Source organism: Suricata suricatta, chromosome 8, assembly GCF_006229205.1.
Source record: "Suricata suricatta isolate VVHF042 chromosome 8, meerkat_22Aug2017_6uvM2_HiC, whole genome shotgun sequence".
NCBI lineage: Eukaryota > Metazoa > Chordata > Mammalia > Carnivora > Herpestidae > Suricata > Suricata suricatta.
This window is the reverse complement of record NC_043707.1, coordinates 71,944,161-71,960,918: the sequence shown is the minus strand read 5'-3', so window position 1 is coordinate 71,960,918 and position 16,758 is coordinate 71,944,161. Positions and strand designations below refer to the sequence as shown.

General features: G+C 37.5%; 1 protein-coding gene across 4 annotated transcripts in view; it reads right to left on the bottom strand.

Moving 5' to 3' along the window:
- The window catches only part of COL24A1 (collagen type XXIV alpha 1 chain), a 475,258-nt gene that overhangs the window by 57,179 nt on the left and 401,321 nt on the right, over window positions 1-16,758 (bottom strand). For all 4 annotated transcript variants that reach the window (XM_029948854.1, XM_029948855.1, XM_029948856.1 and 1 more), the window contains 2 exons: window positions 14,796-14,849; window positions 13,568-13,675 (listed from right to left, as the gene is read on the bottom strand). In XM_029948854.1, coding sequence (XP_029804714.1) covers window positions 13,568-13,675; window positions 14,796-14,849 — 162 coding nt within the window. The remainder of the gene's footprint in view (window positions 1-13,567; window positions 13,676-14,795; window positions 14,850-16,758) is intronic.

Below are 16,758 nucleotides of genomic sequence, written 5' to 3'. Positions count from 1 at the left end.
AGTGTACATAAGTTCTAAGCAGGGATGCTTAGCTCTGACTGGAGAATCTAAAGAAGAGTGTCTGAAGGAGGTAACCATTCAATTAAGTCCTGAAACAGCAAAAAAATTATTCATCCTGAAGTCAGAGAGAAAGATGGAAGAGCTTTCAAGCAGAGGGCATAAATTACATGTGCAAAGGCATGAAAGTAAGGAAAATATGCAGAATTTGGAGGAATGTCTAAGTAGTTAATCATATCTGAAAGGGTACAGCATAGTGGTTAAGAATATAGGTAGGCTCTGAATCTACATTGCTAGATTTTGAATTCTGGCTCTATTATTCGTTGTCTGTATGACCTCAGGCAAGTTACTGAGTCTCTCAGAGTCTCACCTTCCTTTTCTGTAACCTGGAGATAATAGCTCTACCTACTGCATGGTTTTTTGTGAGGATTAAAAAACATACATATTCAGCACCTTGAATAGTGCCTGGCATATAGTAAGTGTTTAATAATTGTTAGCCACCATTATGACTGAAATGCACAGCAAATGTGAGGAGAAAAGTAGAATATAAGACTGGAAATGTAAACGGCAAGATCATGAAGGATCAACATTCCATGAAGAGTAGGAACTTTACTGGATTGGGAGTCATTGGAGATTCAACTAGGAAAGTTACATCCTTTAGCAAATCTTTCATTTTGTTGCTAATAAGCAGCCAAACAGACTGTGTTTTGTCTGCTCTGGAAGAGTTCCTAATGAGCAGTTAATGGGCCAAAACAAGCAGCAGGCAGAATAGGGAGAAAGTAGCAATCAGGATAAGTTATAATTGGAAATCACCCTCTTAATAATCAAGAGTTGACAGGATCTGCTGATGGTATGTTTCTCTCTCCAAAATACTGTGAAGTAAGAAATGTATCTTCTCAGAAACAGAAGTTTCTTTAGTGTGAGGAGCTCAGGGGGTAGAGAACACACCAGATGGGTGGCAGGGCTGCCGATGTTCTTTAACAGGAGCTTCCTTGGTGGTCCTGCTACCCTGTGCTTGGATTATGAGTGGGCTGATGAAGTGTGCTTTTCCTTCCTATACTGGGCACAATCCCCAAGTGGAAAACTTAAGACTTTCGATGTTCCTTTAGGACATTTTATACAACACTTAAGGCTGTGTTCACCTGACAAAGTGCAAAGTCAAGATTGAAAGGCCTTGATTTGTCTTAAGTCAAGATGTTAGTTTTGTTTCTTTCCCTCTTTTCCAATAACCAATTTTATTAGTTGCGGCAATAAAAAATAAAAAGAATGGTAAGCCTTCATTTTGACGACAAATAGATTTATGATCTTAGCAGGGAAAAGTTGTTTTCCTTTTTCATAAATGATTGAGGCACTACAGAAGTCCAATGTAATGAAAACAGCATGGTAGACTCATTTACTACAGATGTGCTAAGTTGACTAGTCTCAAAACACTCATTTATACAGAAGGAAATTCACACAGGCAACAGTGAGTCTCCCCAATACTATCCATTAGTTATAGTCACATGACCTTGAAAAAACACTGAAACTGCAGAGTGAATATGCCAAGAATTCTTTAACTCCTTGGCCACATCAAAAAAAGAAAGAACATTGTTTAGGAAAATCAGGCAGTTGCATAATGCTAGAAATCCCAGAATAAATATTTTTCTCTGTGGAAAAATCCAGCAGTCTTTAAAGGTAAGCCAAGAAACACCATGGTGCCATGATTTAAAAAAATAAAATAAAAATTACAAAGAAAGACCAATGGAAAGATGTTCTTATCCGTTGTTGAAAATATTCCAGGGAATATGCTAGTATTTAAAGACTGTGTTACTTTCTCTTAAGTAGTTTTTCTACTGCCATAGTAAGTTTCAGAAATAATTACTTAGAAATAATTTACCTAAGGACCAGTTTGGCCATTGTTACCTAATGTCATTGAACAGACTAGTTCCTTATAAAAATTATTATTCTAGGGTGCCTGGTTGGCTTAGTTGGTTGAGCATCCAACTTTGGCTCAGGTCATGATCTTGCAGTTTGTGAGTTCAAGCCCCGTGTCGGGCTCTGTGCTGACAGCTTGGAGTCTGAAGCCTGCTTCAGATTATGTGTCTCCCCCACCCTCTGTCCCTCTCCTGCTCACTCACTCTCTCTCTCAAAAATTAATAAACATTTAAAAAGTTTTTAAATAAAAAAACTATCCTTCTTATTTCATATCATATATTCTACAAGGAGCAGAAATATTTATAGAAAAATTTTCTGTATTCCCAAATACCAATAGCATGTGTAAACCTTGGGGTTTAAAAGTGGATTCCTCAAGGGAAAGTTAATTTTGTCTTTATTTTGATGGATAAAAAACACTTCAATATTTATGACATCCTGATATTCAAAGTATGCATGTGACATTTTTCTTATTCTTTGAAAATGTTAAAAAGTAGGAGATGATGAGTTATGATCTGATACCTAATTATTTACTAATGGCAATAGCAGATACTATTCAACTTCATGAATCTGGGAGGTATACAACATTATTGTAATTCATTTAAATGCCTTTCATCATAAAATTCCATGAGATTTTTATACAAGTCATGTATAAAGGGACATGTGGCTCTGAATATGTTTTTTAAAAACAACTTCCTAACTAGAAGTAGAACAGCTTAGAAAGTTGAGCTAGAATATGCATGCTTTATTGTCTAATTCATACTCACATTCTCCTTTCTCTTCCTTATGTCTTCAGCCTCTCCATCCCTTCTAGGGCCATCTAGCATTTAAATGTGCTCATGGTTGTCTCACTTAAAAATAACTTCTATTTTAATTTCAGTTTCATCTCTAGTTCTTGCCCTCCTTTCTCTTTCAGAGCCACATTTCTCCATTGGATTCTTTGAATATCTTGATTTCCTCCTTAAGCACGGCAATCCTATTTTTGCACTCTTCCCATGTTCCCAGTCAAATCAAATGGTTATTTGCTGATATTACCAAGGACCTCCATATATTAAATATAATGGTTATAATTTTATCTTTTTAGATTTCAGTACTAGTCAGTGCATTTGCAAATGCCAGAAACTAGTCCTGGATCATTTAAACAGAGAATTTACTGAAAAGGTATTGAGTAGCTCACACACAAATCCAGAAAGCCAGGTTTAGAAAATGCATAGAATTGAAGGAAGTTTAGGTAGCCAGAATTTGGACACTGCAATGTGCACTACCTCAGCTGCTGGACACGGATCTGGGTCACCCTTGGAATCTGAGTGCTATTGGTGTTCCTGCCACTGCCTCTAGAATAGAATCTCTTTTATCTCTGCTTCTGTGTGTCACTAACTTCCCAGCCAAAGGCCTAGCTGAACAGAACTGTTTGGTTAGGCCTAGGTCGTAGGCCTGTGTCCTTGTTTCAAAGGAGGGAATGGAAAGTGAGAATCTAGAATTGGACTTCTGTAGAAGGTGGAGCCCCACTAAGATTTAAAAAGGGAGTAAATATAAACATTTATAAACATAAGATGGGGTTAAAATGCTGAGTAGCCAAAAAAACAAAAACAAAATTAATAAAACACATGTCCAACAAAATCTCTCAGGATTATTATATCTAGTTGATGACTTAGTCCTTGAAATACTTTTTCCTGCGTTTCCATGACATTACATTCTTTTTATCCTACCTATTACAATTACTCCATTTCAGTCTCCTTTGTAGTCTCCTCTTCTGCCTTTACCTGGTTTCCAAATGATAGAAATCCTTACAGCTCAGTACTGGACCTTCTTTCCATTGTTTACTTGATATTTATATTTTTCTTCATTTTGTTCTCAAGTCTATTCACTGTCGCTTCTCTATCTTGCTAGTTAGTCCTGGGAATTTGACCTTAATGGACTATATCACCTGGGTTCTCTTCTCTCCTGACTTTTAGTCAGGATTGGCAAATGGGGCACTAAGATACTAGAGGAGAGAGGAATATTATATTTATTTCTTCCATTTCCTCCTGGCTTTGACATTCTGTCAGTGGCTGGGTTACTTTCAACTATAATTCCTGGGAGGTGCCCCTTTTCCAACCGCTCCCGTCCTCATCTTGGCTCTCCACTTGACATTATTTCTTTCCCTTAACTTTCAGGTCTAAGAGCAGTAACCACTTCCTATTGTTGATAGTCTCTGGATTCTCCCAATATCCTCTATGGGTTGTCTTAACCCTTTCTTCATTTCTGTAAATATTCTTTTCTAAATTCAAAAATAGAGTATTTCATCTACATTCTAACATGACTCTGATTAAGTACATTTTTATATGCCGATGACTCTCACGTTTATATCTGACATTCTCTCTGAGCTCTAGTCCAGAATGTCTAATTGCCTACTTAACAATTCCACCTGAATGTCATAACCTGGCCCACAAAATTTGGGCTTCCTTCAGTGTTTGCTTTTTTAGTGATGGGCACTATAATGCACCAAGTCAGAAACTTGCACAAGTTAGAAATTTGGAAGCTATCTTTACCATCCCTCTCCTTCCCTTACCTCCCTTAATCAAATATCAAGTATTGTAAAAACTACCTCCAAAATACCACTAAATCCTCCCCCTTCTTTCCATTTCCACTTTACCAGTCCAAACCACAAAGAAATGCAGCCTGGAATATTGCAATAAAGAGCTTCTTATTATTTGCCTACATCTACACTTGCCCCTTTCAATCCATTTTCCATAATGAAGCCAGAGTGAGTCCTTTAAAAATGGAAAATTGGAAAATGTTCCTCCTAACTTCAATGGGGTACTACTGTCTTCAGATAATGTTCAATATCCTTAACATGTCCTTCAACATCCACATGATATTGTTCTTGTGTACTTCAATGGCATCACACTGTATCAGTTCACTGTATCTTGTTCACTAAACTTTAGCCACAATTGCTAATGTTCTAGTTCTTCAACACGCTATGTTCTTCCTAGCTTTGTATATCCTGTTGTTTCTGCATAGAATGTTTCTTTCAGGCTTTCCTCACTCACAATAATCATTCCTAACATATTAACTCCTACATATTCTTAAGTGTCATCTCTCTCTTTCTCCCTAACCCCTCATATCTAGTCACTTTACTGAGGTATAATTGACATAAAGTAAATTGCAAAGTATGTAATTTGATAAGTCAGCATAAAAGATTTCACATATCTGTGAAACCATCATCACAATCAAGAAACATCTCTATGCCCTCCCCCCAATGTGTTCCCTTTGTAAGTCCTCCTTCTCACACACCCCCACAGCCACCCACACCTACAGAATACCCCCATCTGCTTTCTGTCACTATAGTTTGCAATTTCTAGAATTTTACATAAGTAGAATCATACGGTATGTGCCTTTTGTCTGCTTTTCTTCACTCAGCATATTTATTTTGAGATTCATTCATGCTATAGCATGTGTCAGTAGCTCATTCTTTTTATTGCAAACTAATATTTCATTGTACACATGTACCACAATTTGTTCAGACCTTTTGATGAACATCTGGGTTATTTCCTGTTTAGGGCTATTACAAAGATAAGTGCTATGAATATTCATGGACAGGTTTTGTGCAGATATATGTTTTCATTTCCCTTGGCTAAGAGTAGAAAGGCTGGGTCATATGATAAGTGTATGTTTAATGTTTTAAGATACTGCAAATGTATAGGATAGTTGATATCTTAATAGTATCTGATCCATGAACATAGTATATATACCACTTCTTTTGGTCTACTTTAATTTTTGTCAGAAATGTTTTATAGTCTTCAGCATATAGGTTTGAACATTTTTGTGGTCATATTATCCCATTTGGGCACTACTGTCACCACTGTTTTTTAAATGTTACTTTCTGATTGTTCATTTTAGTATATAGAAATACAATTCAAATTTATATATTGATTTAACAACCTGAAACTTTGCTAAATGTACTTATTTCTTTCTTCTTGAGTCTTAAAGATTTTCTATATAGATGACCATGTTGTCTATGAATAGAGAGAGTTTTATTTCTTCTGTTCCAATCTGGGTGGGTTTTATTTACTTTTATTACCCTGACTAGAGCCTTACTGAATTGACGAGGACGTCTAGTAAAGTGTTGAATGTTCATACTTATGTGAGATATCTGTAGGAATATGAGGCCTCAATGGTTAGTCTCACAAATATCTACACTGGAAATACTTTTTGGGGGAAGTACTGATGTAATAATAGAAACAAATTCAGGAGATTCTCTTAGGGATATTGAAAGTAAAAGTGATCAAATAGCTTGACTGAGTTTACTACTCAAAAAAGAAGCAATGGAAATAAAAAGAGAAAGAAAATGTATAAAAACTAAAAGTAAAAATCAAGGCAATATCAAAAAATGATGAGACAAAAAGTAGTTTGTAGAGACGAAAGGAAGTGAGAGAACACAAAAGTGCTTGTTTTGTTAGAGAGAAGATACAGATAGTGATACAACAAATCAATACAGTTAAATACATACATATTTGGTTCTTAAGCTCAGTGCAACTGGTACAAGAACATCTATCAAAAAAGGACAACTTAAATATTTTTTAATGTTTATTTATTTTTGAGAAAGTACATGTAGGGGAGGAGCAGAGAGAGGGAGACACAGAATCTGAAGCAGGCTCCAGGCTCTGAGCTCTCAGTAGAGAGCCCACTGTGGGGCTCGAACTCATGGAGTCTGAGATCATGACCTGAGCCAAAGTTGGATGCTTAGCTAACTTCCATTTCCTCCTGGCTTTGACATTCTGTCAGTGGCTGGGTTACTTTCAACTATAACTCCTGGGAGGTGCCCCTTTCCAACCGCTCCAGCCCTCATCTTGGCTCTCCACTTGACATTATTTCTTTCCTTTAACTTTCAGGTCTAAGAGTCACCAAGGCATCCCAAGAAAGGGCAACAGAAAAATTTTTTTAAAACATTTTATTAATTTTTGAGAGATAGAGAGAGACAGTGCGATCAGGGGAGGGGCAGGGAGAGAGAGGGAGACACAGAATCTGAAGCAGGCTCCAGGCTCTGAGCTGTCAGCACAGAGCCCAATGTATGGCTCGAACTCATGAACCATCAGATCATGATCTGAGCTGAAGTTGGACATTTAACCAACTGAGCCACCCAGGAGCTCTGAAAGGACAACTTTTAAACCAGCAAAAGAAAATTTAGTGTATCCGATGGGAATGAGGAAAGAAAAAAAAAAAGAAGACAGAAAAATAAAAAAGAATTAGATAGTATAAGACAAGGAAAATACAGAATATGATGGCAAATATTCTTAAAGGAGAAATTTTAGATGCGTTCTCTAAGATCTGCAGCAGTAGAAGGATGTCCACTATTGTTGCTACTGTTTAACATAGCACTGAAGGTCCCTGCCAACTTAGGTGGAGGGAAAAAGAAGTGAGTGTAAGGAAAGAGATCAATCTGTCATTATTGAAGGTGATATTATCCGTCTAAAAAACCCAATAGAATTACAAAAGCAAATTATTAGAAATTAAAAAAGAATAGTTGTATAAAATATAATCTGAATTAGTGACATTATTTAAACAAGTAATAACTAGAAGGTAAAATAGAAATAATACACAAAGTTTTTATTAAGAGGCAATACTGCATATTGATAAGAGCAAAGAATATGGAGCTAGGCTGTCTTTGTAGCTCTGAGACAAAGAAAGTGACAATCTCAGTTCCTCAGAACGTAGGTAGGTATGGATTGTTTTAAACTGAGGTATAAGTGAGTTGATGTAGTTAAACACTTTACCATGGTACCTGGCACATACTTAGCATTATATGACTTTTTATCATTATTATTATGGAAGTAGTCTATTATAGGACAATAGAAGATAGAAATAAATATTTTATCTAATTTATTAGATAACTAAAATGGTAAGATATGAATTTTCTCCCAATAAAGCTATAGATTCACAATAAACCCAATGACAATTCAAGTTTTTGTTTTGTTTCTAGAGAAACTCAGCAAATCCGATCTCAAATGTATGAGGTGGAAGTGTAAAGAAGGGGAAATTGCCCCTTTCAATACAAGGACACACTGCAAAGCTATAGAATAAGAACAGTGCGATACTACTCCCAGATCAGAACAGGCACTTCTTTTTGTAGAAGGCCAGAGAGTAAATGTTTCAGATTTTGTGAGGCTATTGGTGTTTGTTGCAACTACTGAACTAACTCTGCTTTGTAGTGCAAAGGCAGCTACATGTAAAGAAATGACTGGCTGTGTGCCAATAAAATTAATTCATGGATATGAAATGTAAGTTTCATGTGGTTTTCAAGTGTGACAAAACCTTCTTGTTTTTTTCTACCATTAAAAGTGGAAAAACTGGGGGCGCCTGGGTGGCTCAGTCAGTTAAGCGTCCGAGTTTGGCTCAGGTCATGATCTCACAGTCTGTGGGTTTGAGCCCCGGGTCTGGCTCTGTGCTGACAGCTCAGAACCTGGAGCCTGCTTCAGATTCTGTGTCTCCCTCTCTCTCTGTCCCTCCTTCACTCACTCTCTGTCTCTGTCTCTCAAAATAAAAATAAAGACATAAAAAAATGTAAAAACCATTCTTAGCTCATGAGCCATAAATAATAGGTCCATTTGATTCATTAGGTGTAGTTTGCTGATTCCTGAACAGACTACTGATACAAACTATGTATAAACGAGAACTTAAATAGAGTTGGCTGGATGTTTTCTGTTTGCCTTTTGAGATCCAGTCTCTGCCCTTCTCTATCCCATGCTATGCTCCAGCAGGTTCCCTCAAAAGGAGGTGAATGGGAGATAGCCCATTCCTGGTGCAGATGGAAAGGGAGTCTATTACCAGTAGTGAATTTTTAAAATTACAATAAAACTTTTTTTTTATCATCATATGCTTGCAATTCTAAACAACATCAGTGATAAAATAGTCTTCCCAATTAGTGATGCTATTATCACCCTTATTTAGTTCAGTTTGGCTAATGGGACACCCTGGCAGGGGCTTGGAGGTCAGGAGGAGACTGAAATCTTCAGCAGATTCAGGATGCTATGTAAGCTAACTTGCTATTTGCAACTTATGACTGACCAGTAATAATATCCAATAATATCAGAAGGGTCTGTAGCTGGTAGAGATGCTGCATGGACCCTTTGATAACCTGTCCATAACAGAATCACAGCTTATATCCATAAAGTTTTGAAGATAAACCATGCTTTCCTTTGTCATTTGTCATTTCCCATTTGGAAAACAATTCTGCACTTGCTCTGGTTGAAACTGAATAACCAAGCAACCGTGAGACATCAAAGTTGTTTGTCATAATGAACCATTACATAAACTGATAAAAAAAGTAATTGATAACTTTCACCTATCACTAATGTCTGATAAATAGCTTATGAGGGAGCATAAGGTAAGCTGAAAGGATGCCACCCACCTCCCCCACCCCCTTTCCAGGTGCTATCTGTGTGATATTCCTCAGGCACTCCCAGCTGCCCAAAAACAACAGAAAGGGGAAACACAAATGGTTTACTGATAGAGATTGTAAGGACACAGGTCTGATTCAAGTTTCCCCTCTGACCTTGGAGGCCTAGATGTCGGCTTCTCAGAATCATTAGACAATAGAAAGGCAGACATTGCCCAAGGAAGGAGGGACCACCCTTGTAACACCCAATCAGGAAAGGCCAGTTAACACCTTTAATATTTCTAAGGGCGGGCCTAAAGATAGAAGCTACGCCCTACCATGAGGGTCCTGGGTCCATTCTGTAATTGGTTAAAGTTACTGCCAATAATGTTCTGTATAATGATTGGACCCCTGTACCTTTGTTACAATTTCCTGTAACTCCCCCTTCCCAAACTCATAAAAGCCCTACCCTGCCTTTGTTCCATGGCTCTCAGCACTGTACTGGTAAAGTCTATGAGCCCGAGCTTGGGCCCGGCCAGCCTAAACTCATAATAAAGCCCTTTGCTTTTGCATGCGTGACTCGGTCTCCCTGGTGGTCTCTGGTTTTTGGTGACGATATTGCAAATCTGGGCATAACAAGATCATAGTCCTGCAGGACCTAAGTCTCCATCATCCCTCCATAGTAATGTGGGAAACAAAGGCAGAAGGAACTAAATTTCCTTATAACCTGCAGCCCACTGACAAATACTTGAGGCAGGTAGAGTAAATATTTCTCTAGGAACTCCTTAGTGTCTTAATGTTAAAGCTTTGCTAGAGGGAAAAAAACAACCTAAGCTCGACAATAGCTAGGCCTCTCTAGTATCCTGTGAGTCTTCTTTAGCATTTGAAAATCACGGGAACTTCTTCGGAGATTTACCTCCCCCAATCCTATAGTATATAACCAGTGTTTCTTCAAGATCCTGAGCAGCTCTTCCTGTCCACGGGTCCTGTCCCCATGCTTCAATAAAGTCACCAGTTTGCACCAAAGACGTTTTAAGAATTCTTTCTGGGGCGCGTGGGTGGCTGAGTCAGTTAAGCTCCAATTTCAGCACAGGTCATGATCTTGTGGTTTGTGGGTTCGAGCCCCGCATTGGGCTCTGTGCTGACAGCTCAGAGCTTGGAGCCTGCTTCTGATTCTGTGTCTCCCTCTCTCTCTGCCCCTTCCCTACTCCTGCTGTGTTTCTCTCTGTCTCAATAATAAATAAACAAACAAACAAACAAAAAAAGAATTCTTTCTTGGTCATTGGCTCCAGACCCCATGAACTCCACTGTCACCACCACCCCCAAAAACCTCATCAATGTATATGCTGAATTATCTGAAATTCTTATTAAACATATATATGTAAGATTCTGGTTTCTATTATCCATATCTGGAATGAGTGTCTGGATTAGTAGTATTAGCCAGAGAACAAGTGATTCATTCTTCCTAATAATTAAATAAATCTGTTTGCTATTAGTAGTATTTACAATTCATTTTTTAACCTTGTGAATTGCTGGACACATCCACATACATACCACCTACATGATCAAACGTGTGTCCAGCAGCAGGAAATATGATATATTTTGAAGTGTGGTTTTCTTTGTTTCAACTCTCAATATCTTATCTAAAGTAATAAGGTAAGTTTCACAATAACATTACCCAGTGAAACTTATTCCAGAAATATATACAGACTCTCAGACCAATTCATTGTTTTATTGGTGTATTTTTGAAAACCCATAACCTAATTTTAAGACTATTACATGGTAAGTTTGGAGAGCAGCATGAAAGTGAAGGTCCAGTGCATAAACGCTCTTAAAGACTGAGATCCTGGGGCGCCTGGGTGGCTCAGTCGGTTAAGCATCCAACTTTGGCTCAGGTCATGATCTCACAGTTCATGGGTTCAAGCCTGCATGTTGGGCTCTGTGCTGACAGCTCAGAGCCTGGAGCCTGGCTGGGATTCTGTGTTTCCCTCTCTCTGCCCCTCCCCGTCTTGCTCTTGGTCTTTCTCTCAAAAAATAAACATTAATTTTTTTTAAAGATCTCAAATGAAAGCCCTTCCTTCCCTCCTCCCTCCTTCCTTCCTTCCTTCCTTCCTTCCTTCCTTCCTTCCTTCCTTCCTTCCTTCCTTCCTTCCTTCCTTCCTTTCTGTTTTAGAGAGAGAGCACGTGAGGGAGAGGGGCAATGGGAGAGAGAAAGAAAAGCCTAAGCAGGCTCCATGTTCAGCATGCAGTCCGACTAGGGTTTGGTCTGAAGACCCTAGTATCATGACCTGAGCCAAAATCAAGAGTTGGACACTCAATCGACTAAACCACCCAAGCATCCCATCAAATGAAAGTCCTCTTTTAACCACATTGATATTGGTGGCAGACAGGAGTCTATAAAATAGCTATTTTAATTAAAAACATGTGTGCCGTCAAGGTTTTCTAGGTCTTAACCTGATGCTCTGATGTTGTGACATATTGCCTTCAAAAGAGATAGAAACCATGTTTAGAGTGTTTAGAGTGTTAACACTATTCATCTTTCTGGCCTACAGGCACATGAAACGATGCTCAACATCACTCATCATCAGGGAAACACAAATCAAAACCTCACTGAGATACCACCTCACGCCAGTCAGAGTGGCTAAAATGAACAAATCAAGAGACTATAGATGCTGGCGAGGGTGTGGAGAGACGGACACCCTCCTACACTGTTGGTGGGAATGTAAACTGGTGCAGCCGCTCTGGAAAACAGTGTGGAGGTTCCTCAAAAAACTATCCATAGAACTCCCTTATGACCCAGCAATAGCACTGCTAGGGATTTACCCAAGAGATACAGAAGTGCTGATGTATAGGGGCACATGTACCCCAATGTTCATAGCAGCACTGTCAATAGTAGCCAAAACATTGAAGGAGCCTAAATGTCCGTCACCTGATGAATGGATCAAGAAGATGTGGTATATATATATATATACAATGTAGTACTACATGGCAATGAGAAAGAATGAAATCTGGCCATTTGTAGTAAAGTGGATGGACCTCGAGGGTGTCATGCTAAGCGAAATGAGTCAGGCGGAGAAGGACTGATACTGTATGTTTGCAGTTATAGGTCTAACAGGAGAACAGGAGAAATCTAATGGAGGACCAGGGGGAGGGGAAGAGGGAAAGAGAGTTGGGGAGAGAGAGGGACGTCAAACTTGAGAGACTATTGATTACTGAAAAGGAACTGAGGGTTGAAGGGGGAAGGGGAGGGGGAAAAGAGGTGGTGGTGATGGAGGAGGGCACTTATGGGGAAGAGCACTGGGTGTTATATGGAAACCAATTTGACAATAAACTATTTTAAAAAAATAAATTAAAAAAAAACCACCGTTCATCTTTTCAGATAGAATCTGGCTATATTATTCCTGAAATAGCTAAATTGACTAGATATCATAGTTTCTTAATTAATTAATCTTTATTTATTTATTTTTACAAATAAGATAATTCTTCATAGTAAAAGAAGAATATTAATTTGGGTTCAGGCTTAGGTATAGCACCATGCTTTATTTAAATAAATAACTAGAATTCATTTCTGATTAAAAAGAAAGAAAATTAGGTCAATAGATAACTATATCCAACAGATACATAAAAAGATAAATTTCGCAGGGTTCTTGAAAGTATGTGGCTAATTATTCTAATATTTCAAGTGAATATACAAGGTGAGATAAAAAAATATCTGGAATATGATGGCATAAGGACAGGAAAGAGAAGAAATAGCCAAATGAAGATAAAACTATGATTTTTAAATATCTGATCAAATAAATAACATAAATATTTGCATAAAAATAAGAATCTATATCACTGCATCACTCTAGATGAGGACAGAGAAAATACTCAAAGACTTTTTAATAAAATACTGAGGCTGTAAAAGGAAAGGGAAAGCAAATTTTGGCAGAATTTACACTGAATTACTGCCAAGCCTTCAATGTTCCAAAGGTGGCCTAAGACATTTGATTAACTCAAAGCACAGTTGGGTTGTATAGTCCTTAAAATTGTGCTTCTTTATGGTTCTTATTTATAAGCTTTTATATGTACAAAAATGGCATATATTATTTACAAAATGAGTTATTAGATATAAAATACGCAAGAGAATGTACTCATTGACATTCCCTGGAGATCAATAGACCCAATTCCAAAACAACTATTAAGCCATGAATGGCTAATCTGAGACAATATCTAAACTAAGAAAGGCAAAACATACATGGTCTAGCAAAAAGACGCTTATAAATAAGAAATAAAAAGTAAAGAGATATTTATTCTACTCACAGGAAGTCCCTGTTTTCCTGGTAGCCCGAATTTTCCAGAGTTTCCAGAAATGCCCTCGGCTCCATGGTATCCTTGCGTGCCTTTTGGCCCAGGTAGGCCTGGAAGGCCCTTGGTAATTAAAATTACATGGGTTAGAGAGAGATGCTGTACAAATGTGCAAATGACAATTATCTTTGGGAGGGGGATGTTTCCATTTTTAAAACCCTGCCCCAGGATAAATTTTCCCATTTCCTGAATTTCTTTTTGGCTTTAACAGATCAGGGAACTGTCTTTAATAGTTCCCTGAACAGAAATGCTAATTAAAATGTACTGTGTAAGCTTTTCAGCTTTAGTGTAATTCTCTGATACTTTTCATTGTACTGGCCCAGGCTTTACCCAGCTATGGTGAGAAGTCAGCTACACGTACCTGTCAGTGGAGGAAACAGCTATCATTTACCATCTGTAAAACCTCACACCATATTATTTTCTCAAGAAACAATTACAGTTCTTTCTGTTATCATTTTGAAATAGATGATTATATGACTGAATAAAGGTCTGAACATTTTTTCTAGTCTTGGGTAAGTGGATTTTACCTATATGAGTCTCTGATCTGAATGTGATTATAATTCATGTTCATTTTCTCTTCTTTTTTGAACCAACACAGGCCACCCAAAGTAGGCATCATGCCCTTGGCTGAGGAAGACCAGCAGGAAGTAAGTCTTTGCTAATAAGCCAGTCAACACATATTTGCCTGCCTAGAGGAAGCTGATGGCTATGGTGAAATTAATCGTTGTTCGGTGATGAAATGATTTAAACTATTTTTTTCTAAGACTTTCTGTTCAATTTGCCAGGGAACTGAGAGGCTGAGTCCTTCCATTACAATCCAGCTTAGGCTCTTTATTCATGCTTGAAGGTCTCTGACCTTTGTCACCGAAGATTTAGTCATATTCTCAGTTCCCTGTTTTCAGTGGTTCATGATCAGAGAGTAGCATGAATCCACAGAGAGAGCTCCATAACACCAGAAAACAGCATCCTTCAATTGCAGAGACTTATATTTATACAGCAAGCATGGTTTTGAACTAATGGTCATATTTTGTTACCTCTGTGTTCCAGCTTGAGCTTAAATTATTTTTTGAAGACAAGCTGATTTATCCAACACTTGTCATAATTGGCCCCAAACCTTTCTGCTTGCTGAAGTTGCCAATTCTATTTAGAAAAACAAGAAAGATGAAAAGGGTCTGTTACTTACCGGAATCCCAGGTTTCCCAGAAGGGCCAGGAGTTCCTTTTTTTCCCTTAGGACCCTAAAAATGTGAAGCACAGCTGTAATTGATTGTAATAAACTTAATTAAACTGAAGGCATAGAAAAGAACCCTGAGACCTGAATGTCACAGCAAGTACTGCCACTAACTAGTTGTATGTCATTGAGACTGCCATTTACCTCCCTGGAAGTCATTTTCTTTATCTGAAAATGAGCGTTTGACCAGATAATCTATGCATTTCCATCTAGCTCCAAATTCTAGGATTTAAGGATCTAAATATTGGCTCTAAAAGGGAACTAAATATTATTTAATAAATGTCCACATTTTCAGACAGAGACTTTGTCTTCCCATCAAAAGTGGCTAAGTGCTTTATTAATTCAGTAAACATTTATTATTATGTATCAGGCACTCTGTGCTGTGCTGGGAATGCAAAGTCAAAGTTACTGATCTCAAGACACTCACAGTGCAGTAAGTGGCATGAACCAATAGCCTAAAATGTGCTTATCTGGAAGCATAGACAAGAACATACTTGTGTATCAAAGAAAAGATACTTATTTCCCACGGAACTCTTTGTTTTTCCATGTGTGAGATGTTTTAAATCATAATTGATTCAGCAGTTACTGGTCTGCCAGGATAGTTAGGAATTTTGCCCTTGCAAATCATGCCATTATTCTGATGATATCCTAAAATTATTTTTAAAAAGAAAAATGTGGAAAAGACTGACCTAGTTTGCAAATACGAACAAGAATCATATTGTCATTATCAGATACATTTCTCAGAAGTCACCAAAAGTTGTCACAAACAGGAAAATTCCACCAAAATGGGATGTTAAGTTATTCAAATTTGAAGATAAATTGTGCCAAAGATTCAATTTGACAACAACAAAGCAAATATTTTCATAACTTATTACATCTTCTGAAAATGAACTTAATATTTTAAGAAGAAATAGTATATTTAGTAATAGAAAAAAAGGCCATTTTCTGTAAGAGATAAAAATCCAGCTTCATTAGAATTTGATAATGGGGAGATATATGGAACAAGGGTTTCACCTCCAACTTGGAGAATTTTTTACTTGACTTAAAAAATCACTTGAAGAGGGAGGGGGAGCAGAAGGGGGGTGATGGTCATGGAGGGGGGCACTTGTGGGGAAGAGCACTGGGTGTTATATGGAAACCAATTTGGTAATAAACTAATTAATAAAAAAAGTGATTAATGTAAAGTCTTTCTAAGGGCAAGGAAACTAGAAAATGAAACAGTGGGTTTTCTGAGTTAAGCTGAGGAGATGGAATTTCTGGAACATATGATCTCTAAAATAAAATGTATCTTTTAGGACACAATAAGGAAGTAAAATAAACCTACAAGATTTTAAATATTGAAAAAATTGTAATTTCTGTTACCTCTAATCACACTAATTAAATATGAACTGTGATAATATTCAAATATATTAACCAGAGCATTTTTTCCTTTAGAGTAGTTCTTTTTATGTAAAGTGATAGATCTGTCCTAGATTTTAGATGTTCAAAATAGACTTTTTCTTAGCTTATCGATTTCCAGGAGTCTGGAACTCATGGTGGGGTAATAATTTTAGAAGGATATAATCTTTTGAGAATAATATATTTTTAAAAAGAAAACCTGATTTTTTTTTTATTTTTTATAATTTTTTTTCCCCAATGTTTATTTATTTTTGAGAGAGGGCATGTGAAGGGGAGTGGAGAGAGAGAGGGAGACAGAGAATCAGAAACAGGCTCTGTGCTGTCAGGCAAAGCCTGACACGGGGCTGGAACCCACACACCGTGAGATCATGACCTGAGCTGAAGTTACATGCTCAAAGGACTGGGCCACCCAAGTGTCCCCAAAAGCCCATTTTTTAAACATTAAAACTCTATATTTGAGTATCAAAAACCAAGGTGACAAAGGATTCCAGTCAGATTTAGAATTATAATAGTATAAG